Below are 17447 nucleotides of genomic sequence, written 5' to 3' on the forward strand. Positions count from 1 at the left end.
CAGCTCAGGGTTTGCAATGTTAACACTGGACATGTATCTAGAAAACACAGCAAACGGGTCTCTTAAATATTTTCAGCTATGAGGAAAACATGTCACTTGCTTTCATTTAAATAAGGGAAGCTTTTACTGGACTTTGCATTGCCGAAGAGATATAGCCAAGGGGACTGATTACCTTGGAAGACTTCTGCACCTGATCTCCAATATAGATCTTCCGGAACTGCTCAAAGAAGCTCAGCATGGCAAGCTCCAGCTTCTCATTCCCAGCCTGTGCCAGACGAGAGTCCGTCAGGTTCATCAACTGCAGCACTCTGGAGAGAGGTGGGAAAAACACAGCTTGCTGATGGACACGGGGAGAAACGAGGGATTTCTGACACATGGTGATGTTTCCAGGCTGCGTGCCACAGTTTTAACATTTTTAACCTTCCGTGGGCTTTGTCGTTTTGGGTCAAGAACTGACAAAACTGGTAACAAAAGACTGACTAGGGCACATTCTCCTTCTGTGCAAGGTCGCTGTAAAGGCTTCTCTATCCCTTCTAACAGGGATGCAAGGCCTTGGTTTCAATTTGCTGCAGAAGTGAGCTCCAGGTGCTTTAGCACACTTACCCAGTGACTGGTCCATCATGTTCTCAAACCCACCTGAGAAACCACTACCTGCTCCCCTCACAAGAGCCAGACTCTAAACGACACTCCCACTTCAGTTTTGCTTTTGCTGTGAGCCCTGCAGAAACAATGCTGTGACCTGTGCACAGGCTAAACGAGCAGACCTTGCTGGCAAGGAGAGGGTGGAAGGATCTGGGGGTAACACACATGCAGCAGAACAGGGGTGGCAAAAGCAACGATATTCTTTTCGGCAAGTGCCACAAAGCACAGAGTGGGAAAGAAGATAAAATGTAAACAGATTTCTGTGAACATCTATCGTATATGCTGGCACTAAGGGTAGCTGAAATGTATCTGGGGTCTCCCCATTTCCCCTTCAGTAATTCATCAGCTGCATGGGAAGCCAGTGCTTGATGTTATCTATCGGCTTGCCAGCGGCCAGCTCCCATACATTCACACTTTAGCCCGGTTACCACCCTGGCTTCCAAGCAGAGCAATTAAGCTCTGCACCACAAAGCAGTCAGTGTGACTCCAGGTTGTTCATAAATTGTAAGCGGCGTGTTTTCGCACCCATCAAATAAAGCTTTGCACTGGAGGGGATTTACAATCCCGAAAACTCAGCACGTGTTAGATGACATTATAAAGTTTTAACAGCTATAGAAGAACTACAGTGTTCACGGCATATTTATGGACAAAACCCACTTTGGATTAGTAACTAGGAAAAAGACTTTTCCCCCCAACCCAGCAAAGAACCGTCATGCATTTAGCTCTACTCCAATGCATGCATTTAGGCCCTGTATAAATTCCCCTCTTACATGCTCTTCCCCTCTGATTCTCTTTCTTATAACCCCAGATTTCCCAGTTTAGCTGAGCCACAGCAGATGTTTGCCATCTGGCTCTAGCCAGCGCCACCAAACTTTTCTTTCAGGATAGCCATTTCCACCCTGTTCTTTTCAGTGACAAAGAGGGGAAGAACATGGTGGCAGCTTCACGACAGCAATTCTTTTGTTGACTTCAATAGTGGTGCAGCTAGAAAACAGTCAGCATCCCTACCGACAAACCAACTCGCCATCCATTGCATCCTGCTCATCCGTGCTGGCGAACGAGACCCTACCACCAATCACTGCCCCGATAATATAGACGAGCCACGTCAGGCGCCCTGAAAACAAGAGAGGACATCAGAACCAAGCACGTCACACGGAGGAAGCTGATGAGGCAATCTGCTTTTTATTTTGGCAAAGACAGGATTCACAAGGAGTGCCTTTCTGCTTTAGCGCCCATTTTTACCAAAACTACTCAATTTTTCACTTGGTGGAGAACAGGCATGACTTTGCTAGAAAAGAAACAAGAATGCAAGGTCTGCCTGGAAGATTTATGTTATTTAAAGCTATTCTACTGTGGAAAGCCACTGTCTTGTAAAACTGTATTCCATGTATTTAGACATGTGCAGATGCCAACAGTCATTGTTTATTCTTTCAAAGTACATGAGGCTGGTGGAGAGGTCAGCATCATATGGAGTTTTTCCCCCACAAAAATAAAAAAATAAAAAAAAAAGGAAAGAGTACTGTGTTAGATCAGATAATACTGTTTCAGAAGGAAGAGGAACAGTTTTCATACCTGTGCTGATGTGCCCAACTCCTCCATGAAAGGGGAAGCCAGCTACATTATTAGAGAGGAGGCATTACACAGCTATACCTGAACCTCCAAAGGAACTGCTTTCTTTCTGGCCAGTGTTGAGCAATTCCTAAAACAACCAGCTGTGCAAGTACAAAACCTCCACGCCGAACCCACCCAATGCTGCAGACAGACACCCTCCTCCAGACAGTGGCACCAGCTGAAAACCCCACTCACTCCCAGTTACTCATTACCAACAACCAGCTGGAGGTTTCTGCCACACAGCCGGGGGGAGGTTCAAATGAGCACTCCTTATGCTGGCTTGGACAAGAGAGGGATGGGGCAACATCCTCAGAACTTGTCTCTGGAAGACTGGGCAAGGAGATGCACTACATTCCCCCCTCAAAAGGAATGGAGTCAGTTGTAGGACAAAACCATCTGCAGCCAGCACTGCTGTGTGCGTTGGGAGTGTCTGTCCACAGCCAAAAATATTCTACGCCATACAGGCACCTCCCCAAGGGAAGGTTTGTGAGATCTGCCTTCCCATTTACAGATTACACCAGCAATACAGGCTTCCGAAACGCTGCTTTTGAGAATGGGCAGCCTACTGCAAGCTCACAGGCCACAGTCCTCCAAGCCTGCTCACCTTCTTGTACAGCAACGTCCATGGGGCTGGCAGTGGCACTCTGCAGCAGCTCCTGGTAGGACTGGGCTGACTGGTCGAAGAGCTGCACAAGCAGAGCGCAGGTCTTCTCGTACTCGCACCGGCCGATGGTGGAGAGCTGGTCTAGCTGCTGTTGCACAAGGCCAGTATCATCCAGTGGATCTTCCAAACCATCCCTAAGCAGCAAGAAAACAGATCAGAAAAGGACTTAAAACGTCGAGATAGCCTAACCCATAACATAAGCTTACTTCTATCAGGTAGAGAGGATGCTTTCCCAGGCATACAGCAACTCCAGCGACTAAAGTCTCTGCCTCTACTATTTGTCATGGTGGAGAGCTACACAGAGTGATCTAATCATCTGACTGTTACTGGGGCCATAAATCAGAAGAACAGTAGTGGTGCAGGTGGAAAGGCCATCAGGACCTGGGATGAGTAAGCTCTTCCTACGTCTTTGACATTTACCCAGGTCTTTGAACAGAATGTGCAGTGCCAGACGTCTCTGCCTCGTTGTCTTTGTATCACACATTTTTCCATCTTTCTCAATGTTTTAGTTGCCTTTTCCTCTAAATATACTAACCTCAACAACAAGTTTACTGCAAAACTCCAGAACTAGCTAAACGTGCTGTTCCTCCCTTGTATTGCTAGATACCTATAAAGGGACAAGCTGATCAATCTTCCCTAAGAGGAGCATTATTTTTCTATACTTGAATGTTTGTTTTCAAATACAAACACACACAAGGTGGAATTCATCCCACACAAATTCAGGCACTGCAACAGCATCCTGTAGGCTGCCCCTACGCCCAAAGGAAAGAAAAAAAAACAAACAAATTTTTTAGGTATAATTTTTGCCATCCTACGTCAGAGATCTAAAAATTAAGTGAAGCACACTTTGTGTAATTATTCCTCTCTGCTACGATGGCAATTCAGAGTGTAAATGGTATGCTGCAGATGTGTGATGCTAGGTATGATGAATTCTACCCATAACATGTCGGAAACCACTTTTTTTTTTTTATACAAGACAGAATATGTGATTTAGGTAAGCCTCCTTTAGAAATCCTTTGGTGACTCACAAAACTTCCTGCAGTTGTGCCCATTTTTAAAAGAAAACTCAGAAGGGATACACGCTAGAACCTTCTGCGTTAGACTCTGGGGCTGACAAGCAGAAGTGCTGCCATCTCTCTGCTTTCCTTACCTCAATATGATGTGCACGGACTCCAGCCTGGAGGTGATGTAAGCTTTTGTGACTTCTGGTGTGTATGTTTCGAGCATGTGAGGCTCTGTGGCTTTAACGTAGGGCACTGACGCCGCCAGCCGCTGCCACAAGCTTAGGAGATAGTGGACGCTGTTGGGTGCAAACTCCCAGTGCTACCAGGAGCCAAAAAAGAAAAGGAAACCAGTGAATCGTGTCTTTGATTATTTTACCCGTAATTATTTTGACTCACGTAGCACTAGATCTAAAAGCTTTAATGATCTGGTTGCCAATTTTAACAAGGAATTTCAGTTCACACCTGAATTCAGTGGGCATTATCAGCTTTCAGTAAAGACCAGAAGATAATCCCCAGTTCCTAGGCTGTGTAGCTGAGCCAAAGCCTTTGGTCTCAAACTACTGCCAAGCTCATATTGTAGTGTGCTGCAGACAGCTCTCTAAACAGAATGTAGAGGTTCAAGCTGTTTTCCAGGTAAATATTAAAGTTTAACAAACAAAGGCATTATGTAAACTATACAATTTTTTTAAACCATATTCTGTGCAGGGGTGTAGTTACAAGCTCTATACCAGTGGAAAACTCAGTGGGAATATGGCACAATATTCATATTACTAGCAATCCCTGCAACTGCATTTTAATAGTGAAGTGATACATAATTCTAAAAATAAGCCTTATTTAACAAGGTTGGGTTTTTTTTTCTTCCCCTGCTAGGACATGGAAAGACTCTGAAGGCATAGCAACCCTGCCTTCCCCCACATACTGCTCCTGTTCCATTCAGTAGGAATTCACAGAATCGTCAATGCTACACCGCAGGATTCTGTCACAGAGTCTGCAGGGTTTTTTGGTAAAAATAACATACAGTGAATTAAGGGGTAAAGAACAGACAAGAGGGCTATAATTTTGTTTCAAGAGAAGACAAGAGGCATACAGACCCATCGAGGCTAAGGAAAACCATTTTGTACCTGCAGGCTGGTCACGGTGAAGTTGGCAATGAGTCGGATGACTTCGGGATAGTTCTCCACCTTCACCAGCTCTCCCAGCTGGTAATTGCTTTTCAATCTGGCCAGCAATCGGCAGAACTCATGGTAGTTATTTGGATCTGACAAACTCTGAGAGGAGAAAAAGAGGAGAAGAATTGATTTGCAGCACATCAGAGTCTGCTAAAAGAGGTGCAGATTTACGGTGGAACGGTAGGAAAAGATGCTGCGCCCTTCTCCCCAGTGCCACAAGTGGGACATGTGTATCTGAAAGTATTTGTGGCGAAGAAACTTGATGCAGAGGAAGCAACTCCACTGACTGCATCCGAAATACTCACCTGTGGGTTTTCCAGTATTCGTTTAACTCCATCAACGAGATGAGATAAAAACTTTGCTCTTTCCGCATTGTTGAAGAGGGATCGGCGTACAGAGGCTATCTGCACTAAGCAGGATAAAACCTAAAAGGGGCAAAGATAATAAAGAGAAAGGGGGGAGGGGAACAATAAAATGAACAGCACGTTTCTCCTTTTTGTGACACAACAAATCACACAACTCTGATGCTCCTTTGCATGCTACACAACAGCTCCTTCATCTTTGCAATTCTGTGCAGCCTATGTAAAAGTGTAGAAACAAATTACAGCAGAGAGAAACACATGACCCAAAGGAATGTCTCCAGCCTGACAGTCAAAGGTGTGTTCCAAACTCTGCTCCTGGAAATGCCAGGATTTCTTCAGAGGGAGAACACAGATCACTTAAGACTGAAAATACACAAGGGCTGGTGGGGAAAGCTGGTAAACTTAACACAGACTTGGAAAAGTATCGCAGAAGATAGACGACTGGCAAGAAAAAAAAAGTCCCAAATTGTTCTCAACCCAAACTTCTGAAATTTAAATGGAGGGTGAGTCCCAAGGGTGCAGCTGCTGTAGTAACAGGCTGGTGAGCAGGGTTTTGAAGGGCACCCTGCAGCCCCGCTCCCTCTGACCAGCGTAAGGACTACCTGCCCAGCCTCTCATTCTTGCTGGCTCTTACATTTACTGATCAAAGAGGCAGGACAATTAAGGGCATAATTGCTTCAGATTTCTATTCAGTAGCAAAAACGAGAGTCTCACACTGTTAAAAGTCTCTCATGAATATCTGAGGCTCAAAATTCAGAATTAGCAAGTAACCCTTCAACATAATGAACGGTGCTGAGAGTCTCAGCAGAAAAAAAACACTTCTGAAGGACCCTTCCCTCCCTAGCCAAAGGGCCTGTTTTCATTGTAGCATTAATTATGAAAAATATTTATCCCATAGATAAATGCCTGGCAGGCAATTTTTTTCAAGAAGAAATAATCCAACTTTTAGTCGAATTGTGCTATTGGCCATTTCATCCAACTGGGACATGGCCTAGTTTTAAAGCATGGAAGGAGAAATTACATTCTTCAGTTGTGCTCCCAGACTTGCTACCCACTCGCAGTAAGGTTTTAGGACCAACTTAGCAGTACAGTGGAAATAGCATAAGCTACATCCCTCAAAAAGGGCCTGCTGGCAGAGCTACACAAGCACAAAGAAGTAGGTTGGACTTTCAGCAATCAAGCTGCTCTCAGGCCAAACCCCAAACCTGCAGATGCATCAAAACTATCGGCAGCAGCACGGGACCAGCCTGCCTTTTGTCGCTGTCGCAGAAGGCAGTGCCACCAAAGCAAAGGGAGCTGTCTGAAGGCAGCCTATGGCATTTTAACCAACAGTAAGTTTCTCAGATAAATCCTACAAACACTTTCTGGTAGATGAGTCTGTAAGGAAAATAAACTTACCAGAGGAGAAAACGAAGGAGGGATGGAATGATAAAGATCAAAAAACAACTGAAGGGTCGAAGAATCCAAGAATGCTGAAACAGAACGGAGCATTTTACTGAGAACACCTCCATTTACTGCTTTCCATGAGTCTAATGCTTATCGTAACAATGGCATGTGTACTTCTCACACGAAGTACCACACTGTAAGAAAACTTCCACAGGATTTTACATTTTTACACAATTGCCTTTCCTAGAAATAAAACCGCTGGTACTTGGTACTAAGACAAAATTACAGGAAAATATTTTAAGAACATAATCTGTGAAACTGCCTGCAAAATGACTGGTGAGAACAGCAAGGATGCTGAGAACAGGTGCTGAGTTATTTGTTATTTACATTTTAAAAAACCCCCCAACAGTTTATTGTTTCTTGAATTGGCAGGTGTAAGACTGGAAGGTTAGAGGAGTGTTTTGGCTCAAGACAGCCAACACACACTGAACTGCATCTGTAATCACACTAGGGAAACACTGGACTTTACATCTGGCATTGTGTGCAAGAGTGTATTTGTTAAATATAGAGAGGGATTTAGCAAGTCTGCCATGCTTTCAGCTGGTAGGCTGCAGACTAGCCCTCTTCCTCCACCAAGATTACCTGATCTCCAACTGGTTGGGATCTGCACAGTGCAAAGATCATCTGAGGACTCGTCTGTTGATGTGCCAATAAAATCAAAGTTCAGGCAATTGTGTGTGAGCTTAAGAAGCTGCATGAGCAGACCATGCTGGCTTTCATCATTTAGATTCAGGTTCTTCCCAGAAGCCTATAAAGAAACCATCAGATTTAAAAAGGTAAAAAGAAAAAAAAAAATAAAAATCAAGGTGACAGCTGAGTTTGCAGCAGTAATTCAACTTTAAACAGGATGTGGCAATCATAATGATCATATGCCACAAGCACCAACCCCAGCTATCACATACTTTTACAGACAGCGTGTGTATTTACATGCTTAGTCTTTACACGAGATGGATAAACAGACAGCGCTTTCTTTTTCACTCGGCTTGTACTGCACAGGAGAGAAGCAGCCAGGCTTGCCAGCTTGCAATTATACTGCGAGATTCAGGAGATAAGGAAGTTCTTATTAAGGTTAAACACACGAATACATTTTCTGCCTGACAAGCACTCAGCAGCAGGGAATCCTGTTGCTCCACCTAACCCTCGGATGGAAATGAGTGCATTCACTTTTGTTGCACAGAGGATCTGTATAGGCCCTGCTCTGGTTACAGTGCTCTGCTATGGGCAGGGAAAACATGGATACTCTCAAGTAACACAAAGAACTTGATGGACACAAAATGCTAGGTCGTTTCACCACAGTTTAAATGTACCACTCAGGTGAGCACTCCAGGGACAGGTCAGCCAGTCTATCCTTTCTATTATCGCTCTGTACTTAAAAACAACAACAAAAAAAAAAATCAACCTAACATCTTCCAGCTTAAGTCTATTGCAAATAACACATTGGACTGCGCTGACTCTGCCAAGACCAGTGCCAGTGTTGCTGGAATGTTCTTCCTCACTCTCCCCACTGTATTGAAAAGACTTACTCTTCTGGGGGTGCCTAAATGCACCCTATTTTACAGACATGGATACAGACGTGGTCATCGGTTTCTTGCAGCCCAATGCCCCCCACTTGAAAGGAATGCCTTAGTAGCTGTCTCAAACTTTTCTATGTAAAGCAGAAGTTTCTATTAGACAAAAAAAAGGCATATAACTGGTGTAGCAGGTGTTTAATCACAGGAAAAAAAGGACGTTGCATGAGACAACAGAAAATGTTCCAACCTGTCTTCAACTACAGCATCCCAAGAAACAAAAGCAAGATGATTAAGAGTTAGGGTGGAAAACCAGAGGCTTCCTCCCAAGACAAGCCATGCCCGTCTAGTCTCTACATCCCCGTGGTGATGCAGCAACAGCAGCATGGGCAGTAGCTCAGCCAGAGCTACGCATACAGGACAACAGTGAGAGTGCAGCTCTGGAGACACCAGGTAACAAAGTCTGGTTTATGCCTCCTGGCTGAGTACCAGCACTTGCTGAATTGTCTCCAACGAGTCTGGGCAGTTATAAGGACCTTGTTCTGCCTAGACCTCCCCAGGCGCTTCTTTTTACAAAACTAGAGGGGATCCTTTTGTATCCGAGACCTCTAATTGACCATCAAATGCACCTGAAATAAGCCAATGAACTCAAAAGTTACCAGAGCTGTTATGGGTCAGGAGGATGGGTGCATGGGAAAGGATGACTAGCATAATTGTACAAGCCTTGCTTCGTTTAGAAACCAGGAGGAGAAGAAAGATCAAATTACACCCACATATCCACCTTTATTATTGATAGAACTGGAGCTGCTCATTTTGAAATACTTTAAAATAAAATTTCCTTTACACTCTTTGTGCTATTTATCAACTTTGACACTTCACTCAGATGGAAGGATAAAAGTTAAACTAATCAAATCTGTGCTACTGTCACTCAGTTTATTGGGGTAAACTTTCTCATAAAGGGGTATTCTTAAAGGCACCATTAGAAATCCAGATGAGCTTTTTAGGAAAGAAACTGATGCAGAATCAAGAATTTTATTCAGATAATCTACCTGATTACAAAATATACATGTGCTACTTCAAATGAAAGAAAAACTGCTTCTCTTAGGGTAAAAACCCAACCCTACTACAGAGCATTGCTACCTTGTCCCAAGAGAAGTATTTTTAAAGCATGTTAACTCATGTGTGATAATGAGCACAAAATAAAAACCTGGAGAACACAAGACAATCTAATATTTATCACGTGTTAAAACACCAAGGACAAACTTTAGTCTCAATTTACTAAACTTATCTTCACTAGCATTTTTTCTCTCATCACGTGGGTTTTAAACTGAGGTTAAAAAAAGACGAGGACTTATTTTACAGGAAACCTCTCTGCCAGTACTGTAAATCAAAGATATTTAAAATGTAAAACAAACATCTCATCTCTTTCCTGATGCTTTAAGACAGGAAAGTTTAACCCAAGCCTCAGGGTTGAAGCACGTACGTTCAATCTAAATTGTTGAAAATAGTTAACTGTTGAAGAGAGTTATATTTCTGTATTTGTGTCATGTTGCTTTTTTTGTTTGTTTGTTTGTTGTGTTTTTTTTTTTTTTATACAAACCTAAGCCAAAACTATCCCAAAAAACAAGCTTTTAGAACAACAGCACTTGTTCCAGGAGCGTTACATCAGTGGGAACTCCAGCCCAAAGTCTGCTGCCCCAACACAGAGCCCCCCGAGAGAGATGACAAACAACAGCTTCCTTACCTGTTTCAGTAAATTGCATGACAGTGTGAAAATATCAAATAAGGATGAATCTCGGAAGGAAGAGGCTATTTTCCTGTGCTTGGTCAGTGGATGAGTAGTATCCGCCTGAGCAGAGAGAAAACCAGTGCTTAGAACTGACGAGCAGAGGTGGAACGAGACCAGCAGAACCCGTAGGAACCCTGTTAAGCACTGGGACACCAAGGTTTCCCTCCCCAGAGCGATGTCACACCACGTGGCTAAACCAGGGGGATGCACTGCCCCTGCAGAACAGTGGTTCTTCCACGGATAAAATCATATTGCTGGCCGGTGACAGGGCTTTCCACCTACAATACTCACAAGGCAGTTTCACTGTACCTCTGCCAGAAAGCAGAGCTGGGTTTACTCTCAAGTTATTAAAATCTCTTCCAAAGCAGGATCAACAGCAGTATTTTCAACAGCACTTCAGTCAGTTTAGAAACTTGAACAGTGCTTTCTAAAGTGCTCTGAACTCCTAAAAGTTAAATCCTACCTGAAGCCGCTGGGCAGACACATGGCCAACTACTAGCAATTATAATTCCCCTCCTGAACCTGCACAGATGAGAAGAAAACTAGAAGGAGAGTTAACCAGTGACAGCCAGTTTGGACTTTGCTGTGCCTATTACAAACTCCAGTTCTGGACCTCTCACCACATCAGAATAAAAAGCTGACATGTGATCTAAGAGGTGAATACAGACATACTGCTTTATACTGGATCACGGAGTCTCCAATTGATTCAACCACTGCCTTCTAGTGTGGGCCAGCACAGGTGAGCAGCAGCACAACTTATGTCACTTCACAGACTATTTTCTAGGAAGAGGTAAAAAGCAAAGGCATACTTCATGTCTTTGCTATTTATTTGAACGCAGGCTGGCAAAATTCCACTTGCCCAGCATGAGTTATCTGATGGGCAGTCAGTTATCATAGTGCATCTGGGATGGAGCCTCTTTGCAGCCCAGAGCAGAGGCACACAACATCAATCTCCATTTTCTTCATGCTTTTGTTACTACACCTCTGCTAACCTTAAATATGCACCCGTCATCCAGTACTGCAGGAAGCAGTACAGCTCTAACCACTATGGACCTCACTTTAACATTCTAACCTTCACAACAACCCCACGGAGGATGCAAACACTCTTGTCTCTTATATTACAGGTGAGAAAGAGAAGCCCTGCATGACCCAGTAGCTGGTGGCAGATCAGAACTGGACCTAAACTTGCCAGGTGCTCTAATGATTGGATTATCACTTCTCAGCTCACACTATTAGATTTCAGGGTCTTTAAGAAAATGAGCATTATTTACTCTCTCCATGGTTATTACAAATCTCACAGATTTCTGGGCTTCTGGCAAACGAGCATTTCCCTTTTCTTTACCATTAGGCCATGTGGCTTAAATCAGTGAACTTCTACAATACAGGGGACACTCAGTACCTCCAGGCAAGTCTGTACAGTACTTACAGGATGAAAACTGATACTTCAAAACAGTTACTAACACTCTATTTTATTTGTACTGTGAGCTTTTAAAACAAAAGCTTTAGTAAACAGAGCTCTAGAAAATTCAGTTCTCATGCAATGTAGTTAAAAATTTAAACAGTTATCAAAAAAAGCCCAAAGAGAAGCCCCGCAAGGGGTTTTTTGGGCATTTTTTTTTTTTTTTGCTATGTACAATACATGACCCCACTCTGATGAGTGGGCATGTTGGCAGATTTATCATTTTGTAAGTAACAGCAGTTTTAGACTTTCCAAGATGAGTCACTGAATCCAGCCCTGTGCAATTGCTGGCACAAAGCACAATTAGGAACGAGTAGTAAACTGTGGCAGATTTAATATCCAAGATATCAGGAAGAGATTTTTTGATCAAAGTCTTTAGCTTTGTTCTTTATCTTAGTATCAACCTGTAGAGACTCTGGAACTGGGACATGTGACAGTTTCTGTGCTGCCCACTCTCCTGCAAGCAGAAGCTGTAGCCCTGTACAAAGATGCCAACAGACGCGCTAATTTAGAGAGGTAAACGGACTTGCTTTCATCCTTAATGCAAGCGAGGGATCATCCCTCTGCCAAGGTGGAGTTAGGGTTGTACAAAAGTCTGGGCAAGGAAATGGTAACAATAAGGCACGGCTTAAGAGTTAGGAGGAGATCTGTGGGTTAGGATTGACTGATCAGGCCAGGCTTGAGGAATATGAGTGAATTTGGGGTCTGAAACGGATGCAGAAGCCATTCAGGTTATGGTGCAGGGCTTGGGAAGTTCAGAGGTGCTGAACTTCATCAAGCCCAGCAGAAGAAATTGGTGCTTTGCCCTGGCTAGGACATAACCTTCTCCTCCATTTCCAGTTCTGAAAACGATTAGTAATCATCCTTCAAATGCCAGTCAAGGTTCTCTCTGTTCCAATGCCTGGATTAGCCAACATACCAGCAAAAGTGAAAGGTTAGTTTCCTTAGTAAGGTATTAAAATCAATATACTTAGTTACACCCGGTCCTCCTAGTAATATTAAGAGACATTTATACACGTGGCAACCCTCACGCTGCCTTAGGGCTGTGGTAGCCACCAACAGTGCTACAGCAGAGTCTGCCTGCCTGATTAGGAAAATGATGCAAGCTTAGAGAGCACCAAGTAAGGCCTCTTGTTCCAGCTTTCAACATAAATATCAAGAGGCAGCGTTAAGGTTAGAGGGCTCTACAAACCACCAAACTAACCAACCTGGAGAAGACTTGCTGCAGCTGGCACGACCGGGTGCCATGCCAGAGCACCATGGACTCGGCGTGCCCAGCCCTTCTTCTGCCAGTCACCCAGGGCCAGGGCTGTGTAAGGGACTCGGCACTCAGCCCCTATAAACTGGCAGAATTTGAGAACTACCCGCTGGGAACGCTATGAAATTTAGTACTGAATGAAAAGGACGCTTTAAAAATCTGCATGATTTGATAAATCCTCTTTGTTTCATCTCCCTGGTCAGTTCAGAGGAGGGCATGCTTCATTCACTTCTTGGCACAAGGATGCTGTAAAGCTGAAACAACGCACGGGGACCGACAACAGAAGGTCCTAGGGAAGGCCTCATGCTCGGGGCTTTGTCCTCACGAGGCGTGCTTGGCTAGCTGCTTAGCATTGCTCTTTCCTATTTCATCTCAGAAGATTACATCAAAATATGAGAGAAGATGGAAGATGCCAGTGAAACAAAACAATTCCTCAGGACAGGAGGTTTCAGCATCTTACCACAACAGTAAGTGACTGTGTAAAAATAACAAAAAAAAAAGAAAAGGAAAACACCCACCACACAACACCCCCCGACACCAAAAAAAAAACCAAACAAAAACCCCCAAACAATGCACAGACACACAGCAGGACACAACAATATGAATGAGAAAATTGGACACTTACTTCACTGAGGAAGGCTGTAGCACTTACTTGATTAATTTCATTAGTTAGTTGGGACAGGATTGTCACTCCTATGATGCAGTGCTCTACACTATCCTGAAGGAGGAAAGGGGGATAGGGAAGGCAGTTAGCAGTGCCAAAATGATTTCATTCAGCTTCACCATCATTCAAAGACCTTTCTGCTTGGAAGATTTCTAGACATGTTTGTCTAGAAATGCTTTATCTTTGTAATATTGTGACCGGAAAAAAGCCCATGAGCAATACCAAGCAGAGAATTTAAAACATGCTTTTAAAGTACCTGATGTTGTTAACAGTGCAAATGGTTCTAAAGAGTTCAGTAACATGAGCGAATAAAAATAGGCACCTTTCATTTGATAGTTTAATCAACACTTTTGTGTTATGCCCTAACTCTGAAAAGATTTATTTAGATTTATTTTTTTTTTAAATCAGTTTGCTTAATTTTAAACAGAAGCTGTGGTAATGCATGCAGAAATTTCTGCAACATCAGGATGAGTATTAAAGTTGCCAGATGAAAACTCTGGGAAATAAACTTTTTTGTTTTCTTCCCCTTTTTAAACTACAGGCCTTGAACAACATGAGTAGCAGCTGACCAAGTTTCTCCACACGACCCGCCTGCCAAGAAGGACAGCCTATCTCCCAGTGAAGGGAGTCCATTCTTCACAGCCTGTTCAGCCTCCGGCTGCACTTGAGACTGCCAACAAGGGGCCAATTGTGAAATAAGTCTGTTACAGATACCTCTCCACTAGAAATGGTAATCCATTTATCAAATGATTTAAGAGAAACAACCTGTATTGTTCCTTTGCCCCAGTTTCTGTGCTGTAACTAATAAATGATGTTTCTTTTCCTAGCTCCACCTTGCTTTGCACCATCTGCACAAACTGCCCTGATCTCCAGCTTCGAAGACTGAACACATCTGCAACAGAGAAATTCAAGCATATTTAGGCTTGGGACCATGGCCACTTCTTTACTGGAGCCATCTCTTGACAACAGTCTCAGTAATTACATGATAATATCTAGACAGAAGCCACTGGAAAACCTTGCTGAACCAAGTCCTTAAAAAAGTGCAGCCTCCTGTACGCTTTAGCAGCCAGAACAGGTAACTTGAACAGACCATCTCAAACCGAACAGAGCAAGTAGATATTCACACCATTTAATTAGGTTCCTGAATAAAAAGCACATGCTCCCCATGTCATGAGCTGGGAGAGTAAGGAATCTAGCTCTGATAATTTCAGCTACGAGCACCTGCGAGCTATGTGGGACATAGTTACCAGTGCAGAAAGGAACATGATCTTTAAATTACTTAACACCTAGATCCTACGTCACTGCAGACATCCATAAATGCCTAAAATAATAGTAGTTAGTCTATTTTCTGAATGCCCACACTCTACCACTCCAAAATTAAAGTCTTCTAAACGTTACCTCTCCTTTTCCACACCTGTAAGAATTTCTGGTCATTCTGATCTCTTGTATTGTCTTCCTCCAACTTTTGATTTGGGGGCAAGTTTCAGAGCAAATAAATCAGTACTCATAGTGTTACAGGATTTACTGATCTCTCTAGGAGGAAGTTTCAGTTTGGAGACAACTGTTGATAAAAATGCAACCTTCTACCTATACAATCTTTTGGTTTGGGAATGAAACCCTATACTGTGGTGACAGCATGTACATTTATGAAACAACAGTCAGGATTTCTACAGAAAACTGTTAACAGTAACGTTTGCGTAACAGGCTAGTTTTAAGCTACATTGTTATGATCACTCAGTTGAATATCAAACGTGACTTCCATGGATATATCACACTTGCAGTGAATGAAAGCAATTCAAGCACGCACGTATTTCCCTGGTAGACAGCAAGCCTGCGTGTTTACCAGTTTGCACCACTCAGCATGGGATATTGAAGCTTGAGAGCTTGAAAGAAGAATTGTGCAACTGGAACACTAAAAGACATGCCTTACCATCGAATACTAATGGTTGCAGTTTCCATATATAAATCCCTGCCCCACCAAACTTTACATTATAAAAACTGACCTGTTCTACCAGTTGTCAGCTGCTGAGCCTTGGTAGTCACTAGTCAATCAACAAATGCACAGATGAAAGACTGGACAGAGGATACTAAGGTGCAAAACAGTAACTGAAAATGCCCGGGCTTCCAAATCCCACCAGGTGTGTATTCATGTTACAAAAAATCTGACCTGTAAAAACCTTGTGACATCTGTGATCACGTTCCTGAAGACATACTCATCCTTCTGACAGTCAAACCAGCCCAACTTTGTGATCCTGGCATATAACTGGATTAGTGCTTGTGTGACAAACGTTGCCAACTTTGGCCTAGTGGCAAGGTAGTTGAGCACATAGTTCCCTGAAACACAGAGCAGAGGTGTATCTGTAGACAAAAACTTGGCAGATGGAACTGAGATGGTCACACTGATAGGAAAAAGAATCTTGTTGAAAGCTGTTTTAAAAAAATAAAACCAGCACAGTAGCAAGTTCAGATATAAATGTTGACCTTTTGTTTGTGCCTTTAACATACACTGAAGCTGCGGAACAGATCTGGAAAGTGGATAGAGACAGGTGAGAGTTCCTCCCCACAAGCCTAACTTGTTTTGTGTTATCAGATTAAGTCCAACCCTCTGTAAGCACACGTAAATAGCAAGAAAATATTTCAAGACCTTTCTTCAGGGACGATCATCTGCACATCATTTGTAAAAAAGAAAGGAGACTGAATGGCATTCAGACTCCTTCCTCGCAGGAAAGGAAGTATCAGCCATTCCCCAGGAAAGAGCACTGTGACAGACTGACTGCTCCCTCAGGAAACACTCTAAATGGTATTTGACAGACCCATAACAAATTTTCAGTTTTGAAAGCATGTCCTCAGAAGAGGCAAGCACCATACATATTTTATACTTCAAAAGAAATTCATCAAATGCAACTGGTTTATTCACAAGACCACAGAGTTGTCACCCCCTTCCATCTCAAAAAATTCTGTATATTTAGCCTTAAAGTCTGTTAGCTGATGATACAGGTGGAGCTGCCACCTAAGGGAAATGTTTCTTTGCCTTTTGGGCAGCCTGTACCTTAGGATGCCCAAACTGTAAAGCACAGTAGCTTGAAGGAAATCTCCCACCTGTGGATGAAAGTCCATACGACAAACATTCACATTAGTTTGGTTAGACAGATTAAATTTTGTACTTACGAATATCTATTCGTTGTTCCAATGGTAAAGGGTTGTTTGTGCGTGACACGAGTTTTGTAAGGCAAGTAGCTGCCAATAACTGGGAGTAGGATGACTGTAAAGAAAAAAAAAAAGACAAAACACAAACAGAATTTTATCGTACACTTCAGAAGATGAGCAGCAGTGCTGGATTTTAAGCTAATTGCTCCCTGGAAATTTAGGTTTAAAGCATTAATTTAACTGCTAAGTCGAAATACATAGAATAAATGCTATGGTTTTACAGACACTGAAGTAAGCCAAGTACTTGAAGAAAGTAAGTAAAAGCCTTTAAAGAGTGGAAGACAACGGAACCACCACTGAAGGCAGGAGTAGAACTGCAAACGTAGTCAAACTGCATGAAGTTACCTTAAACACCGTGCCTGAAGGAGACAATTAGCCCTCTGAGCCATAGGAGTACGTTGCTATACATTAAGCAATACTTACAACTTCCACTTGATCACTAAATACAGGTTAAGATGTATTTCTTACAGAACAGCACACAGTCCACCCAGCTTTAATCTAATTCAGGGACACAAATGATGGCCTTCAACCACCTAAAACCCCCGGCTGCACCCGATTCCATAAATTACAGCCAGGGTAATGACAAGCATTTTGCATGCTAGCTTTTGTAATATATAGTACTGTAGAAAGCTTGGTATCCAAGACGCAGGAAACATTTATTTCA

The 17447-nt window shown here is 42.9% G+C and overlaps 1 protein-coding gene across 3 annotated transcripts in view; it reads right to left on the reverse strand.

Annotated features, from left to right (window-relative positions):
* The window catches only part of XPO7 (exportin 7), a 49037-nt gene that overhangs the window by 13492 nt on the left and 18098 nt on the right, over positions 1–17447 (reverse strand). For 2 of the 3 annotated variants that reach the window (XM_032998325.2, XM_042801331.1), the window contains exons 3-14: positions 16745–16838; positions 15744–15910; positions 13565–13630; positions 10151–10255; positions 7481–7646; positions 6851–6924; positions 5396–5515; positions 5043–5189; positions 4068–4240; positions 2858–3051; positions 1651–1756; positions 173–308 (exon numbers count right to left, since the gene is read on the reverse strand). In XM_032998325.2, the coding sequence (XP_032854216.2) occupies positions 173–308; positions 1651–1756; positions 2858–3051; positions 4068–4240; positions 5043–5189; positions 5396–5515; positions 6851–6924; positions 7481–7646; positions 10151–10255; positions 13565–13630; positions 15744–15910; positions 16745–16838 (1548 nt within the window). Of the gene's footprint in view, positions 1–172; positions 309–1650; positions 1757–2857; positions 3052–4067; positions 4241–5042; positions 5190–5395; positions 5516–6850; positions 6925–7480; positions 7647–10150; positions 10256–13537; positions 13631–15743; positions 15911–16744; positions 16839–17447 lie in introns of all 3 variants that reach the window. The other variant, XM_042801330.1, reaches the window with a different exon arrangement.

The sequence above is a fragment of the Tyto alba genome, unplaced genomic scaffold (assembly GCF_018691265.1).
Source record: "Tyto alba isolate M040663 unplaced genomic scaffold, T.alba_DEE_v4.0 Super-Scaffold_34, whole genome shotgun sequence".
Lineage (NCBI taxonomy): Eukaryota > Metazoa > Chordata > Aves > Strigiformes > Tytonidae > Tyto > Tyto alba.